Below are 15964 nucleotides of genomic sequence, written 5' to 3'. Positions count from 1 at the left end.
TTGAGCCATTTATAATATGAAAAAAGTTTACAGACTATAATCTGACAATATCCTCATACATCTATCAACAGCGATGTTATAGAAAAGAAAAATGGAAGTCCACACATCAAAGCTTACATGTTTCACATCAAAAAGGATAAAAATACCAAAGAAAGGGAAATAGCAGCAGATAGAGAATCTATTGTCCAATTCTCATCAGTCTACACAGTCATACACTATGAAAGCCTCCAGTGATAATGAATACCAGAAATGAAGTGCTAGATTAGACCACTTTGGCAATTACGTTTCACTAACAGTAGGGACCTTCTCATATGCACCCAACTCTCTCAGCTTTTGAGGAAGAATGCAACGACCCCCAAACTTCTGCTGCAAGTAAATGATCACAGCAAACAGAAGACCTCCAAAAGGAATAATTACATCCCAGGCAGTGGTGTAAAAATCTGCCACAGGACTTGCATAAATGTATGGCTCATCAAGTTGTTGAGGAGCAGAGCTGTGAGCCCTGTAAAGATCATATGCATGTGGCACAAGTCTAACAAAAGTTGTCCCAATGTAGAATGCAACAGACAGAGCATTTTCCTTTGATTTGGAGAACATGTTGAGCAGAATTTGAGGAAGCAAAAAACCATCCAACACCAAACCAGCATAAGATTTCAAGGCCCACAAAATTGGATGCTCTTGATCACTTGAAACGACGACAGCACTGTCATTCTTCCTCGAATTCATTAGGAACAAAGAAGCTAAAGCCCCTGCAGCATAAACTGGTACGGCCACAAAGAGTCTTCTTCTCCATAGCCCAGAGCTCCTTTTGGGTTCCGTTTTCTGATCTTGCAGACCATGTTAGCTGCAGAAGACGGAATAGCAGCAAGAAAGCTACCATTGTTATGACCCTTACAATTACCTCATTGACCTCAAGCCATCCACCACTTCCAAGGAACAGATTTTTGCGGTTGGTGTTGTGTGTGAACATGGCTTCAAAGTTTAGCATAAGAGGTATCATGTACCCCATAGTTAGAATTAGAAGCATGAAAATGGAAATTGTGGGAAGCACATCAGGATGTTTTTTCACATGGAAAATTTGTAATGCCACAAAAACACATGCAAGTGTGGTGGATATAAGAACCAAGGTGATCTCCACATCCATCCTCCAAATTGATCTGTCTACTTCAACCAGGTTACCTGTAGCGGAAGAAAAATTCATACCTTCAAAATGAAGACGGTCAGACTTCTTTCGCGTGCTTTCGATCCTCCCCTTCACAAAACCCGGATCCTTCTTTGAATTGTTAGGAGGGAACTGAAAGTTGACAAGAATGTCACAATCTACAGAGTCACTTGTTGGCTGTTGACTGTTTGAGCCCAGATTTCGGCAGCCTACCATGCACAGGCTTCCTTGTGTATCATCATATATCCCTTCAGCAGAATCTGCATTTCATTTATGTTTGATGTATTGCCCAAATTTTCATCAGGTAGCACTTGGATGATTATTTTGTAGCTAATATTGTAGGGGCTGCTGTGGTTGTAGCTGTAGCTCACAGGAGGGTTCACAGGAGCCACAAAGTACTCATCAGTGCTTGCAAGTACATTTGCATCTTGCATTGAATACCAGTACGAGTGGTAAAACTGATTGCCAACAGTGAGAGGCTCAGAACCCCCCCATGCAACTTCCCCTTTAGAATCTCTAGCAGACATATCAAATCTCATGTCATTAGAAAATGGACTCGGGTATATATTGTTCTTGTGATCATTAGCACTAGCAGTCTTATTTTTTGGGCACAACCGCACAACTTATTTACTTTGTCCGTTTTGGTATACTCATATTTCAGGCCTGGAATCAGAACCCTTCCAACATCATTCTGAGGAGTTCCGAATGTGATCTTTTCGAAGTAACCCGACTCTGTCACAGTTTTGTTGCTTCAAATTTGTGCAACAATGCTACTAGTGTTTCCAATTGTCCATATTGCAGGAAATATCAAGCTCAATCTTGTTGAACAATCACCCACATGAGTACTATTCAGAGACTTGGCATCCAAGAATTGACAAGCAACAACACATAGCTGATTTCTCTTTGCATCCCATGAGCCTTCCCCAATGAATGATGTATTGGGATCGAAAGGCCTCTGATACCAGAGCAAGCTGCTTCTACTGTCTGCAAATAATTCCACCATAACTCTCAACCTTCGTTCATCCTCCGAACAGTCAACACCCCTCAACGACACAGCACCAGGCAAATCAGACACAGCAAATGGAGTGCAGCTCTTTGCAGAAGTGCAGTGGCTTGAATACTTGAGATCAAACTCATGTTGTATTACTTCTCTTGAGATTAATGAACAAAATCTCTTTATTGGCAAAGAACTTGATGGATCATCGCTTCCACAAGAGCAATTGTTATCAGAGTTCTTTGAAACCAAAGTGAACTGGTAGTTCATTTTAGGAAACAGCATAATAGAGACTGGTTCAAAATTATTTGGATCATTCCTAGACAAGCTCTCTAAGGTTCCAGTAATCAAACTTGCAACACTAGTGGAATTCATGACATTATAGAGCTTAAGAACAACATGAAGATTTTTCAACGGATCATGATATTTCGAGTAAGCAGAATAAAATCCAACCATACAAAGCTTCCCAGAAGATTCTGACCAGAACCCATCTAGTATAAACTCTACTGATCTTTGTGGATGAGTCAGGATCCTAGTCGAATTTCCCTTTCCCACATAATAATATGTTCTGGCTCTTTGAAATCAAAGATTTGCTTGAAGCTTGAATAGGCCTTGTACATAAGTTTCTCTAACATTCGAGTTGCTGAAAACAATTGAATTTCGGACCTGATTTGATGAGTCTGGACTAAGAATGTCACTGCCACCACCAGTACGTATGGTAACCCGTATGGCGATGGGCATATCCTGTGAGAAGGTTTGGCTGTGTATACCACCACCTCTTCAAAGAAGAGGTAGCAGAAGGCTTTCTGGAGATAGTCATAGGTTCCTTGGTCATGAGTATTGGGAGAAAGATATGAACAAATGTGAAAATACTGTGATGTTCTATGTACTTAGCATAGTCTGAAGTACCAGGTGAACCACCACCCCAGTACCCCAGTATCCATTAGAGTTTGCTTTAATTGTAATGCCTAAAAGAATTTTTACACAATTCAAACAGTTGATAGTGGAGTTGAAAAAGCCAATATGGTAAAATTTTAATTGTATGACATATTTACATGTTTTATCAAAGGATAGGAATGAAAAAAAGAGAGAGAAAAAATAGAAAATGATTTGTAAAATAAAACTACAAACTAATAATACACATATCTCTCATTGCTCATCTTTACTCTCATTTCTTCTATATCTTTAATTTCCCTCTCTTGCAAATTAAGAAAATTGATAAAAGTGCTACCAAACAAGCTAAAGAATTAAATCCCAAGACTAACTCATTTTATATATTGTACTGTTTCTTGTATATGGCCCTTGTGTTAGTTTGAAGATTCCAAATGTATGATTTAAATTGTATTTTTTTTTTTTTTTCGGTTTTTATTCTTTGTTTTTTTTATCTATTGTGATATTAGTCTTCATTGACTTTGAAAAATGTTAATTGGCATGACAATTTTGTCTCATTACATTAACACGACTTCACTATTAGCTTTTGAGACTTTGGGACTCAGGACTTATGGGGGAAGGAGGTGGCAAAGTTTAATTTCAGCCAACCTCAACCAGCCCAAACAAAACGACAAAGAAGAACGGAGGGAAACTAGCTGTGCACACCCCTGTTTCTACTCGCAGTCCAGACACATTAGTATAACTGTATAAGCTGCATAACTTGTTATAACCGATTTATTTGTCTTAGCAAATATTAAAATATTGCTTTATTTATAAAATATTTTCCTTTTGATAAACAAGAGTGCATCCATTAACAAAAAAGAAATGACAATACTGGGTTTTTCCACACTAGCTAATTTGACAAGTAGAGAACAACAGAGAAAGAGGTCATTTTCCAACAACTTGTAGTGGGAAAATTTCTTTGTTTTTGGCTCCATAAGGTGCAAATAACATCGAAAACTCCGGTGCCAAATGGTTCATACTTGGCCAAAATAGAAGTGAAGTGACCCCATTGAAATACTATTTTCCTTAGTCAAGTTCGAAAGTGATGGAATCCACTAGCCACCAGGTGCGAAGACAAGATTATATGCTTAGAGAGGCCGAAATATAATTGTTTAATTGTCCTTAATATCTCACCAAATAATTTTAATATTGTCTAAAAGTTATTTTTTTAAAAATAAATTATAAAAAAAAATTCTTTCCATTATCGGAAAATATTATGAAATTGTGAAGTTATGTACATTACACATATATTAAATTCTCATATAATTAGTATGAATATGAATATGAATGGTGTGACACATTCTTTTAATGACAGTACACCCTAAAATTTATTCATAAGAATTTTGTAAATTCATCTAGATTTCTATAATTAGAATTTAGTTATTATGAGCATGTTAAAAAATTATTGTTAGAATATTATATTTTGCACATTTATTGCACTAATCATCATCATTAATTGTATGTCTGTTTGTGTAACACATAGTTCTCAAATATTGATTTTCTTGTTTGATTTAAGGGTTCTTTACAATTCATCCCCCCAAATAATTGGGGGTACACACTTCCCCCCCTAAATTAAGATTTTGACACCTTACTCCCAAACTATATTTTGTTAAACATATAACTCCTTCCCGTCAAAAAATATTAAATGGGCCGTCATTTTTGTACATGTGGCCTTCTCTCTGAGCACCGTGTGTGCAAAACTAACAAAGAAAACTATTTTTTAACAGATTGGGGTTCTTTTGCTTGACGGAGTATACAGGAATTATTGTCAAAAAAATTGGTTTGAGGGGGCAAAGTGTCAACCTCCAATAGTTTGCGAGGACAAAATATAAGTAACCCTTGATTTAATAAAGGGTTTTAATTAAGAAATTAGGCTTTGTAGAGGTATGTCTTTTAAAACAAAAGAAACCAAAAACACTTTTATTGTGAGTTTTGAGAAACACTCTAGGTACTTCCAAGTGCTTTTGCATAAAACACTTAGAATTTTTATAAAAATTTGAATGTGCCAAACAGGCCCTATATTCCGTCTCTACTAGCCACCCTACTTTCAGTGCCACACACAGCACCATTCCTTCACAAACATTCAAATGATAACTTACAGGACAAATAACAGTGGCAGAGAAAAAGATAAGTCATCAAAATAAAGATTTTTCAACTTTGATAAAATTAGTCATCAAATTAATCGAAATCAGGACAGAATATATCAGCTTTACAATTTCAGTCAAAATATATTCCGTACTGACAATTCAGAATGAAAGTTTCAGTACTAAATTCCCAATCATATAAAACTGCACCTTAAACTACGCAACCCCATCCATACTGGCAACTATATACAATATCCAAAACCATATTTACGCATTCGGATGGTTCAAGTCAAAGACACTGTATAGTCTAAACTATATTAAAGCAAAAAGAAGCCTAGGTCTTTCCTCTCAGATAATAGATATATGACATATTGAGTCAAGTCTCGAACCAACTTTTCAACATGAAACCATTGATGTTGCAGCCTGGGGCATATTAGCAATCTGCATGTTCCCATTTATTGGTGGTGACAGAAATTTCTCACAGTCCTTAGCACCGATTTGGGTAAACTCCTTGACAAGCATAGGCACATACCCAGCTAAAGAATCCTTAAACCTCTGTGAGCAGCTCTTGTCACCCGCATCCACGTCCTGAACCCCACCTTTGACCAGACACCCCACTTGAGCACCATCCATATATGCTTTACATGCCACCAGGATGTCATGAGCACGATCGCGGAAATGCCCCAGAACAAAATCCTCAAAATTCTGCATCCAAATATAAGTTACAACTGAGAACTTAAATATTGCACTCACAAAGTGAGCCAAACATGCATTCTGAACACATAAACACAATTTATTTAAGCTAACTCTGGTGATATCAGAGAATAGTCATTAAAGACAACTGTGAATATCAACAGATATTATGGCTCCTAATTGATCTTTGCTTATGTAGTTGACAACATTAACTGCTAAGTTCATTAATCTAAACTAAAGATTATGTAGATAAAAATAAATTTATCATGAAAAACTATCAAAACTTGCAATTTATATCCACTGAATCACTGGCTTTCTAGTCAAACTTTCATATAAAGAAACCCATAAATTATTTTAAAAACCCACATTCACACAACTGAAACATTCTAATCATCTTGAGTTCACTATATCATTATGCCCAGAAATAACTGTCAATTAGTTGTGTATCATGAAGTGGCCATTCCTACTCCCTTCTATTCTGAACAAAGATCTCACAATTTGCAGTCCTATCCAGAGTTGCAGGGATCGGAGGCCCCCCAGCCGACCCCCGACCCAATTGATACTGCTTTCCCAAGTCTGCCCTTTAGTCTTCCTTGCCTAGGGACTATACATTGAATACCAGTTTTTTTTTTTTTTTTATCCAAATACATTGAATAACAAAAATATATTGTAAATTATTAATTATTAATTATTGATATTGAACAATCATAAATGTTATAATTAATTAAAATCAAAGTATAAAATATAACAATAAAAATTAATTTTTATATATAATACAATATAACATAATATAAGGAAAACAATCCGGATTAAATTTTACAGCGAACAGTGACCCAAAATACGGTACCAACTAAGCCTACCCCTAACGTACTGCATACCAAAGAAAACTATTGTACCCCTTACCCGTACCCGTTCCACGTACCAATTCGACCCCTGACCCAGGAAACATTGCTCCAATCATAAGCATTAAAACTCATTTGATCTTCTTGTTAAAATGAAGTCTAAGTCTGCAAAACTTTCTTTCTACGAGTTTCAACACATAAAACTCCAAAGGAAATTTAATTCCATCTCAAACTCCCAGAAGAACCTACATAATGAATTTAGAACTTTAGTGTAGAAATGACTTCAGAAAAAGTATACCATTTTGAGAAATTTAAAGTATGTATTGGTCAAGACTTCGGGAAACTTAGCATACATTCAAGTTTGACTGATTTTGTATAACATTTCAAAAAATTCTCATCAATTTCACGTATTGATGCACTTAGACTATGATTACAAAACTACAGCCAAAAAGTCAAGCTACATTTACCTAAAAATTTCAATATCAATCTAATACTGCAAAAAAGGTCAAGAGTATGAGGAAATGAAAAAATGAAATAAAAAAAGAAAATCAAAACTTACCTTTGGAGGCCTCCTCATCATGTATATCATCGTCCTTAAAGATAGGATGAATGTATCCTCATTGTACTGCTGAGACCTCGTTTCACCAGCTGCTGAACCATTCATCCGTGCATATCCAGGCTCATTAAAGTAGGGCTTTGTATTCAAAATCAGCCCCTGTATAGAGACCAAAACTTGTAGCATGGTTGACATGCCTGGGATCCACTTCTCATTCTTGTTCCCAGACCAGGTGTTTAGAAGGCTGAGGCATACTTTTCCGCAATTATACAAATTTGGATTTAGTCGGAGGCCACCAGAGTGGTAGTAGACATTCTGGCATTACCAAGTTTATAGTCAGACCAATGATGTAAGCAGATATAAATTAATGCCAGAAATCAAACATTAATAACATACCGGTGGTGAATTAGGATAGCCAGTGGGGAAGAAAACATCAAAGAAGAAGAGACCATCATGGTAGGGAGTACCCTCCGCTCCCACAATTACAGCTCTCAAAAGATCCATCCTTGTCTCATAAACTCTAACAAATATTGTATCTGCCAACGTGATAAAAAAGGAGGCAGAGTTGAAGGTTCAAATATGAAGTTAATTGTATCAGGGAGTAGGGACACTCAAGCAGATTAAAAGGCAGTGCACCTAAGTTTCTATTAAATCAAAAAAAAAAAAAAAAAAACCCCACATCTATATTCTATGTATTCTCAATTCCAATTTTCAGTAACAAACCATTACTCTGCTTCATCTAAAATTCACTTCAAAAAGTTGGTAAAAATGGATAGGCTATGGATGGGAAAATCAAACTACCATTACATAAAAATAAAGCAGAAGGCTCACCAGGCAAATCCTTCTCCAGGATCTTCCACTCTTCCTGAATTCTCTTTGCCCAATTCTTTGATGGCTTCAGAAAGAGTAAAAACAGAAAACTATAAGATCCAGAATTGAAAATGAAACTAAAACATGAAATAGAAGGAATCAATACATCATCTAAACTCACCTGCTTCGTTGAAGAACCATGGCTAGTATAGTGATGGTCTGAATGATCTTCAATTGTATCAAATTGTTTGAAACCCTTGAACTTCCTCATAATTTCATCCATTTCCGAGCTAGAAATTTGCCTCACAGGGGTTGTTGAAAACCCAACAGCGGCAGCATTCTTTTGATTTTGGGCATTAACCCAAGGAACACCTGCTACTTCTCCAGGAGGATATATTGAACCCAATGGATCGTAGAAAGTTGAGTTAGATGGCTTAGAATTAGTTTTAAAAAACGGATCTGACAACCAAGGACTGGTTGGTTGTACCCCAGGAGGATAATAAGAAGTACTTGAAGCTTGTTTGTTCACACTGTCAGGTAAATAATATGCCCAAGGAGATGGCTCAACTCCAGAAGGGAGCTTCATTGCTTCAAATTGATTTCCAGAATTATAATTAGTTGAACTACTCGAAGAAACTAACTTCTTTTTGCGCTGAAAAGGTCCTAAAAGCCATTGAGATTTTGATGATTCTACTCCAACTGGGAGATTAGGAGAACTCCCTTGGTATTGCAAAGCAGCTTGTTTCTTTTTACTTCTGGCAGCTTTTGGAAGTTTCCAAGATGATGATACATCCAGTCTAGGAGGGTGACTAATACTTTCCAGCTTGGTCTTCAAGCTTGAATTGCCCAAAATAGTCGACCTCATGTTGAAATGAGACTCTAACGACCAAGGAGAGAAAGATGAGTTGCTCCCTTGGAAACCAACAGCACCTGATTGCACTTGAACACTCAAATTGACAGAACTACTTCCAGAAACTGAATCTACTTTACTTTTGGGAGGATCTGGCAACCAAGGGATAGGGGCCTCTATTCCAGGAGGAATATCCACCTTATCAAAATGGGATTGCAAAAGGGCATACTCATCAACATCCATAAACTCATCAAGAAAAAGATCAGCATAGTCATCATCGTCAATAGAAACATCAGAACTGTGACCATCCAAGTTGATAAAGTTATGTGAAACGGTCGAAAAACCCTTAGCAGCTTCAACCGCAGTCACTGATCCAGAGGTTTCCATACCAGAAGGACCAAAAATGTTATTCACCGCAGCTACCTGAAAATACTAGTAATAATATAAAGTAAATATGCTAAGGAATGCTACAGCCACATTGAATATTCATCGTATACCACAAAGATAACAGTCAACAGCTAGATTGTCATTCAAGTTAATCATAAACCTTAGCTTGATGATCACCATAACCATCAGAAGAGTTTTTTATTGCCTTCCCTTTGATACTTCTGTCCACTCTTTCATCAATAAACATGGCAGCAGCAGTCTCTTCATCTTTGTCAAGTTCAATCACATCATGCACAATAACCTGAAAAAAAAAGTTATTAGACACATCTGTTGAGACGGACCGAACTGCACCCAAAATAGATGATAGTAGCGTAGTAAAGCCACCATTATGTATAACAATTACAATCCAGTATACACTCATTTTGATATCATGAAAAAGCAACATGAAATTGATAGATATGTTGGATACAGATAGATAAAACCCAAAAGAACATTTCCAAAAGCCCTAAAATAAAATTAATTAAAAAAAATGGTCCAATTGGGCAATTTAAGCCCCAAGATTCTACACCAAAGTTCGAATCATCTCGCAGCGACTTTACCAAATTCAAGTAATCTGAAACTAGATGTAGCCTATAAGGCTCCAGTGGAGTACCCATTCAAGCCAATTGAATATGAATAAAAAACGGAGACTTAGATCGATTCAAAGAGAGTCCCCGCTTCGAAAGAACGCTGCTTTCATTACAAACCACATGATCGAATCCGATAAAAACAAGTGAAACGCAGCTCGTGATCGATAAAATTAACAGATAAACGAATAAATATGATAGAGAAAGATGGTGTATGAAAAAGAACCTCTTTTTGCTTGGCTAATTTCGGCGTCCGAGAAATCGGAGGAGGGACGATCTCGACGACGTCGTCGGTATCCATGCACCGAGAACTGCCCCCCGAAAACGCTCGCTTCCTGTTTGGAGCGAAAGAAAGTGAGGGAAAGAAAAAGAGAGAGAAAAAAAGTTTCGTGCTTTTCAAAATTGCGAAATGCGAGTGATAAGAGAAATAGGCAGAGAGAGTCGAAGAGACTTGGAATTCAGGGGGCTGTTTTTAGGTAACGGCGGCTTCTCCATTGGACTGGCTATTGCACTTTTTTAATTTTTTTCTTATTTATTTAAAGGGGATCAGCAATGAGCAAACGTAATCGGCTAAACCACCGTGGCGGCTCGGCCGGCTCGACCGGCTCGATTAGAAAACCAGTTGATAAAATAAAGTGAAAAAGAAATGAGAAGTTTGGTTTGGCACTTGATGTCTTCGCGCCTTATGTAGGGAGAGATCAACATAGATTACGATGACAAACAAGGGAGTGCTCCCTTCCTTAAATAAATGCACGCGTTTCCACCTTAAATTACCATTTATACCACTACGGAGTAGTACACGGCCTTTGGCTGGGGTTTGGATTTCTTAGTGGGTCCCACGGTCCTGTGAAATAACTTCCACTACAAGTTCCTTGACTTCTGTTCTGTCCTTCCAATCAGGATTTGCCATTTCAGTGACTGGTGTTGACGATGCTGACACGGCCGGTCAAGGCTGGGGTTGCTGTAGAGAACCACAACCAAACTTACAATTCAAGCTAAAACAAGATCTTAAATTCGATAATGATGGACTTATCATATTTATTCACCAAATCTGTTTATAATTGAACATTTTCAAAAATTAGTCCAAACGTATGGCTTGGACATATAGATTTTTTTTTTTTAATTTTAAAAATAGAATCCTAAGTACAAGTTTTTTTAAAGCATTATTAAATAGGATTTCAATATTACTAACTAGATAAGGTTGTTTGACGGAAAGTTAAGTACTATTTGAGGATTATTTTTTTAAAATTTTTTAAAAAAAATTAAAAGTCTATTAAGAGTTGTTGGATACCTTTGAATGTATAAAAAAAACATCATTGGTTATATCATTAATCGGGATGTTTTTCGATATTTTTTTCCATTAATAGGGTACTGGGTAGTTAATAGTATAACAATTTTTCCATAATAAGGGAGATCTACAATATCTCAAATTCTCAGCCATTTGACCTCTTATATAACAGATACATTGGAAAAAAATGTATCTATGCTTAATGAGACAAAGATTATTAATCTTATGCACCCTATTCGGTTTTATACTTACTGTTCCACTCGGTTGGGTTGCCAGCCTCCTCATCTTTGGTCAACTTAGGCCCATTTTTGTGGTTAGGTTCAGTATGTATCTTTCGTTTGGACCAATAATGTAGATGGGCTGACAATCTGCATGAGGTCTGGCCCAATGTTACTATGGGAGTGCTTGCCTATCCTACCATGTCCAATGTTGGGCCCAAGTGGTTATATACCCAATTCTTCCTCTTATTGGCCTGCTTATCATCTTGTGTAAAATGTTGGAAGAGCATAGCTAGAGATACTAAATTTGTATGGGGAAGGCTATTCAGACCACCCTAAGATTTTTTTTCCCATTTTTTCCTATTTTACCCTTGCCCCTTTTTTTTTCCCCATTTTTTCCTATTTCGGCTAATTCCGACCAACTACCACCACCACCCCTCCCCATATTTGGTTCAAACCAATCTAACCAACAACAAGAACACAACGAGAGTATCGAAAACCATACATGGATCGACCCAATTCATCGCCGGAATCTATCGGAATCGGCGACGAAAGCCGCGGAGCTTCACGACGTCGATTAGCCGCGCACGGTGGTCGGATGAGCAAAGGAAGACCAGGGTTGGACTCGCCGTGACCAGGGGAACAAAACCCAAGTGGTCCGGCGTCTCAAATCTGCCGGAAAAGGAAGATCGCCTGCAAAGGGGCCGATCGGGTCTTCGCCTGGGTTCGAGTTTTCTGGGCTTTCCTGGTTTGAAGGCTACCATAGGGAGAGAGAGGAGAGGCAGGCGAGTTGACTGGTGGTGGTCTTGCCGCCACTGATCGCCGGACGGTGGCACACCGAAGAGAGAGAGAGTGACTGGTCGGGTCGGGTGGGTGGGTGGGTGGGTGGGAGGGATGGGGTTTTGTGGTTCTTTTTTTTAATAATTTTTTTTATTTACATTAAGGGTATATTAGGAATATTTGTAAAATAAATAAGAAGGGTGATCAATTCAGCATTTTTGAGTGGTCTGCATAGCCTTTCCCAATTTGTATTCCAAATTTAAATCAATGTAACATTGTTTTATTAATTCATACACGAACCGGCTCTAATTGCTTAAATATTGAACAAAAAGTAAAACACTTATAATGTAATAACACCTAATTGTTAATACATGTTTGATACTCTCGTGGAGGAAAAGAAAAAGAAAATTCCTAAGTCAATGGTCAACACATAATATGATATACATTAATCTAAGGTCCGTCACCACATCTTGTCTTTTATCTATTTAAGAGTCATGTTCAAAGAAGACCAGACAAAATGATATTTATAACCATACTATTGCATATGACAATTGGAAGAAGGAAATTTCACAGAGGATCGACAATTGACCCCATTAGCTATAGCATGGATCCACACCTAGAGGCCGGGGACAAGAAATCCGGACGGTATGCTTTAACCATTCTCATTTTTGTGTACTTTGTTTCAATGTTGGGTCGTAATTGATAATTTGATAAAATAACATATTAAATATATGATATAAAAACATTATATTATCTTTACCTGACATAATATACTCATTCGTAATTTTACATGGCATAATAAGTATTGTGTATTGATTAAGACAATGTTAAAAAATTTATTAATTTCATTATAAGTTTTGAGCTTATATATACATAAAAGTTTCAATATAACTGTGTGTGGATATAATGCAAAAAGACTGTCCTCTTCTTTCTTATCTCCCATTTCTCATCCTTCAACTTCACTACATTGAAAAATAATTCAAAACCATAGGAATGAGAGAAAGACTGAAAGGTATGGCAAAGTTTAATTAGAAAATTAGGATTAAATATCAAATCTTAATAATTTTTTGGTATAGCATGAAAACTATATAATATTTCAATTGAACTACCAAATTTAAATGTAGTTTTTTAGATTATGTCACAAATATGTTGGCCCCTTTGATTTGAGCCTTTTCTATTTGACATTTTTGTCATTTGGCCCACATATGATGGGTGTTAGTTAAAATTTATAAGGTTTTGACAAAATTGCCCTTGAGGCTTTTATATTATCTTGAAAATTTGCTAATGTAGTCTCAACTTCACATTTAGTTGTGACTGTACGATACTCACAACTTCAAATTTAGTTGTGACTGAACGACAGTCACATCTAAGTTGTGAGACAGTCACAGTTAAGTTGTGACTTCATTGAATTTTTTTTATAAAAATTATACTACAATATAGTATAAATAGAGGTCAAAACAATACTTTTACTCAAAATAATATATAGTATAGTGATGTGAGTTGTCTCTTTTAATTTACCAAGACAGTCACAGTTAAATTGTGACTGGATTGATTTTTTTTTTTAATACAATATAGTATAAATTAATATAATATTTGTGATATAATATTATTTTTTTATTGTAGTGGCATGTGATGTAATATTTGTAAATTCTAATACTTTTTATTTTATTATTTTGTTTGACTTTTCAACTAGTACTTAATCTAAAATGCTATTTAATTTTGGTATCTAAACTAAAAAGTTATTGAAATTTAGTAGTTAAAATCCATAGACCTAAGTTTAATTTGGCATGCGTGAAGGCTACTATATAGTTTCCAATACAAGTACCAAAAAATTTATTATGTCAATAAAAATTCAAAGGCAAATTTGTCGATCTATATTATATATCCACCAAAAAAATAAAGAGATCTATTGCTTGCTGCATATTAATATAAGTTAAATTGATTGCTACATCTATTGCTTTTTATGAAAACAAATGGAAGTTTGTCCATTTTAAGAAGGACCCCTTGAAATAGATGGGCTTTTTTTAAATCAACCAATGAAGTCATGGCATGGCCTCAAGTTCATATGGGTATTAGTGGGTTTGGTTGTTCATGTCACTTTTTTGTTTTCCATTGATCGGGACCAATCACATTCAAGAATCCAAGCTATGATTTCAATACAGCTTTCAAACCCCACTAGTTTGCTATTCTAGTGGTCAAACTTATTGGCTCCTCCTATCAACCAAGAATAAGTAGATTTTAAAGTTAACAAATTTGAAAAATTAGGTCTTTTCTCTGTGCTTTTTTTTTTTTTAATTTCATAATATACAAACTTTGGTCTTGATCGACAAGTTTGGGCAGAAAGTGGAATGCTAGCAATGAGGAGGACAGCTACCATGATATCTCTTCCTACTTGTGGATATAAAAAGATTGAAGACATGTAACATGAATGTAAGGCTACACTTCATTTGGAAAAATGTTTGATCAGTAAAGCTGGCTAGCTACTCGGAGAAGCAATGGTTTAAAAATCACCAAGATATATAAGTGCTTAGTTTGTGTTTTCTTTATTAATTAAAAAATCACCTCAAAAGAATTAACAGTTAAGAAAATTGTATTTTCTCTAGAGGATCAAATAGGTAAAGTAATGGTACTTTCCAGAGGACTTTGAAAGAATCAAGTACCACCTCTCATGGTCTCTAGTACTACACTTGTCATGCATTTTGTGCCCTTAAAAGTCCTCAATTTGAAGAAAAATAAAAGGGTTGTAGGGATAAATACTCATAATCACTAAAACTATAAGTCCTTCGTGTTTTTATACCATATGATCAACAAAAGTAAATTACAGAAATAATCATAAATTCATAATCTAGATCTATTCAATTTGAAACTACTTACTTAATTTTCTTTTTTTATCAAATGATATATATTAAAAATAAAGAATTCAAAAATTTCGAGCATAAAGATAAATACTCTTAACCACTAGAACTATAAGCTTCTACAATTTGTAACTACACACTTAATTAACTTAAAATTAATTATATGATATCGGCATGCAAGAGCAAGTAGATTTTGGCATAAAGGGTACGCATAGAAAGAATCAATACTTGGAAGAATTAAGTGAGGGACAAATATTTACCGTCCATCTTTTATTTAGGGTAAGCTTTTGGTTTGTTTCTTCCAAGTTTATTAAGCAAATACGTTCAAGTAAGTAGCTAGAATATTTATGATATATGCCCAATTTTGCAAGTTCTCTTACACTTGGATGGTCAGAACTTAGAGGGAATTTGTGCTTTTATGTCATACGTACAAGGTCCGACCTTTCAAAAGTCATGTAAACTACTTATATATCCAACATTGACAATGAAACTGGCTGAAATTAAAAGTGCAATCAGCTATTAAGCTCATGTCATGTGAAGTCAAATTCAATTTAATCTGTCTATAAATAACTAATGTTGTACATTAATTACATAATTAATGCGATGTTTATCCATTAATTATACTAAAAATGAAAGAGCCTTGAATGGGACAACATTCATAACTCCTCATCATCCCAATTGAAAGTGAGAGATGGTAGAAGATACATATCTCAAAATGCGTGTGTGTTTGTAGAGATTTGGTGGTATTGTGCAAAAGAGAAATGAAGATGACATGAGAGGAGGATAGGAAGCCAAGCCCCTCCATTATTTAGATTCCTTCGGACGTTTCTCGGGAGACGTGTGCTTCTCTCATGCCTTGAGGGTCCCACTTAGACCTTTACCCGGC

The 15964-nt window shown here is 35.9% G+C and overlaps 1 protein-coding gene and 1 pseudogene across 2 annotated transcripts; both read right to left on the bottom strand.

Moving 5' to 3' along the window:
- Positions 1–279: 279 nt before the first annotated feature.
- On the bottom strand, positions 280–2897 carry LOC147298037 (uncharacterized; annotated as a pseudogene).
- A 2322-nt stretch (positions 2898–5219) lies between these two features.
- On the bottom strand, positions 5220–10567 carry LOC147298036 (uncharacterized). Of its 2 annotated transcripts, none has more exons than XM_086229018.1 (8): positions 10389–10567; positions 10164–10272; positions 9472–9612; positions 8256–9356; positions 8096–8159; positions 7661–7800; positions 7268–7579; positions 5220–5878 (listed from the first exon to the last, which is right to left on the bottom strand). In XM_086229018.1, the coding sequence occupies exons 1-8, from the start codon at positions 10430–10432 to the stop codon at positions 5570–5572; spliced, it is 2220 nt and encodes a 739-aa protein (XP_086085144.1). In that variant the 5' UTR covers positions 10433–10567; the 3' UTR covers positions 5220–5569. The 2 variants fall into 2 exon arrangements, with proteins under 2 accessions (XP_086085144.1, XP_086085145.1); XM_086229019.1 differs by having other exon boundaries at positions 8256–9347.
- Between the last annotated feature and the right edge of the window lie 5397 nt (positions 10568–15964).

Source organism: Dryas octopetala, chromosome 1, assembly GCF_963921425.1.
Source record: "Dryas octopetala chromosome 1, drDryOcto1.1, whole genome shotgun sequence".
NCBI classification, from domain to species: Eukaryota; Viridiplantae; Streptophyta; class Magnoliopsida; order Rosales; family Rosaceae; genus Dryas; species Dryas octopetala.
This window is presented reverse-complemented; position numbering and strand designations above follow the sequence as displayed.

Excerpts from the sequence above, each read along its gene's own strand:
- LOC147298036 (XM_086229018.1), bottom strand. The coding sequence starts at position 10,432 with ATGGAGAAGCCGCCGTTACCTAAAAACAGCCCCCTGAATTCCAA. Across the intron at positions 7,801-8,095 it reads CCTGGAGAAGGATTTGCCTG|ATACAATATTTGTTAGAGTT; the intron begins GTGAGCCTTCTG and ends TCACGTTGGCAG. Across the intron at positions 5,879-7,267 it reads TGATGAGGAGGCCTCCAAAG|AATTTTGAGGATTTTGTTCT; the intron begins GTAAGTTTTGAT and ends ATTTGGATGCAG.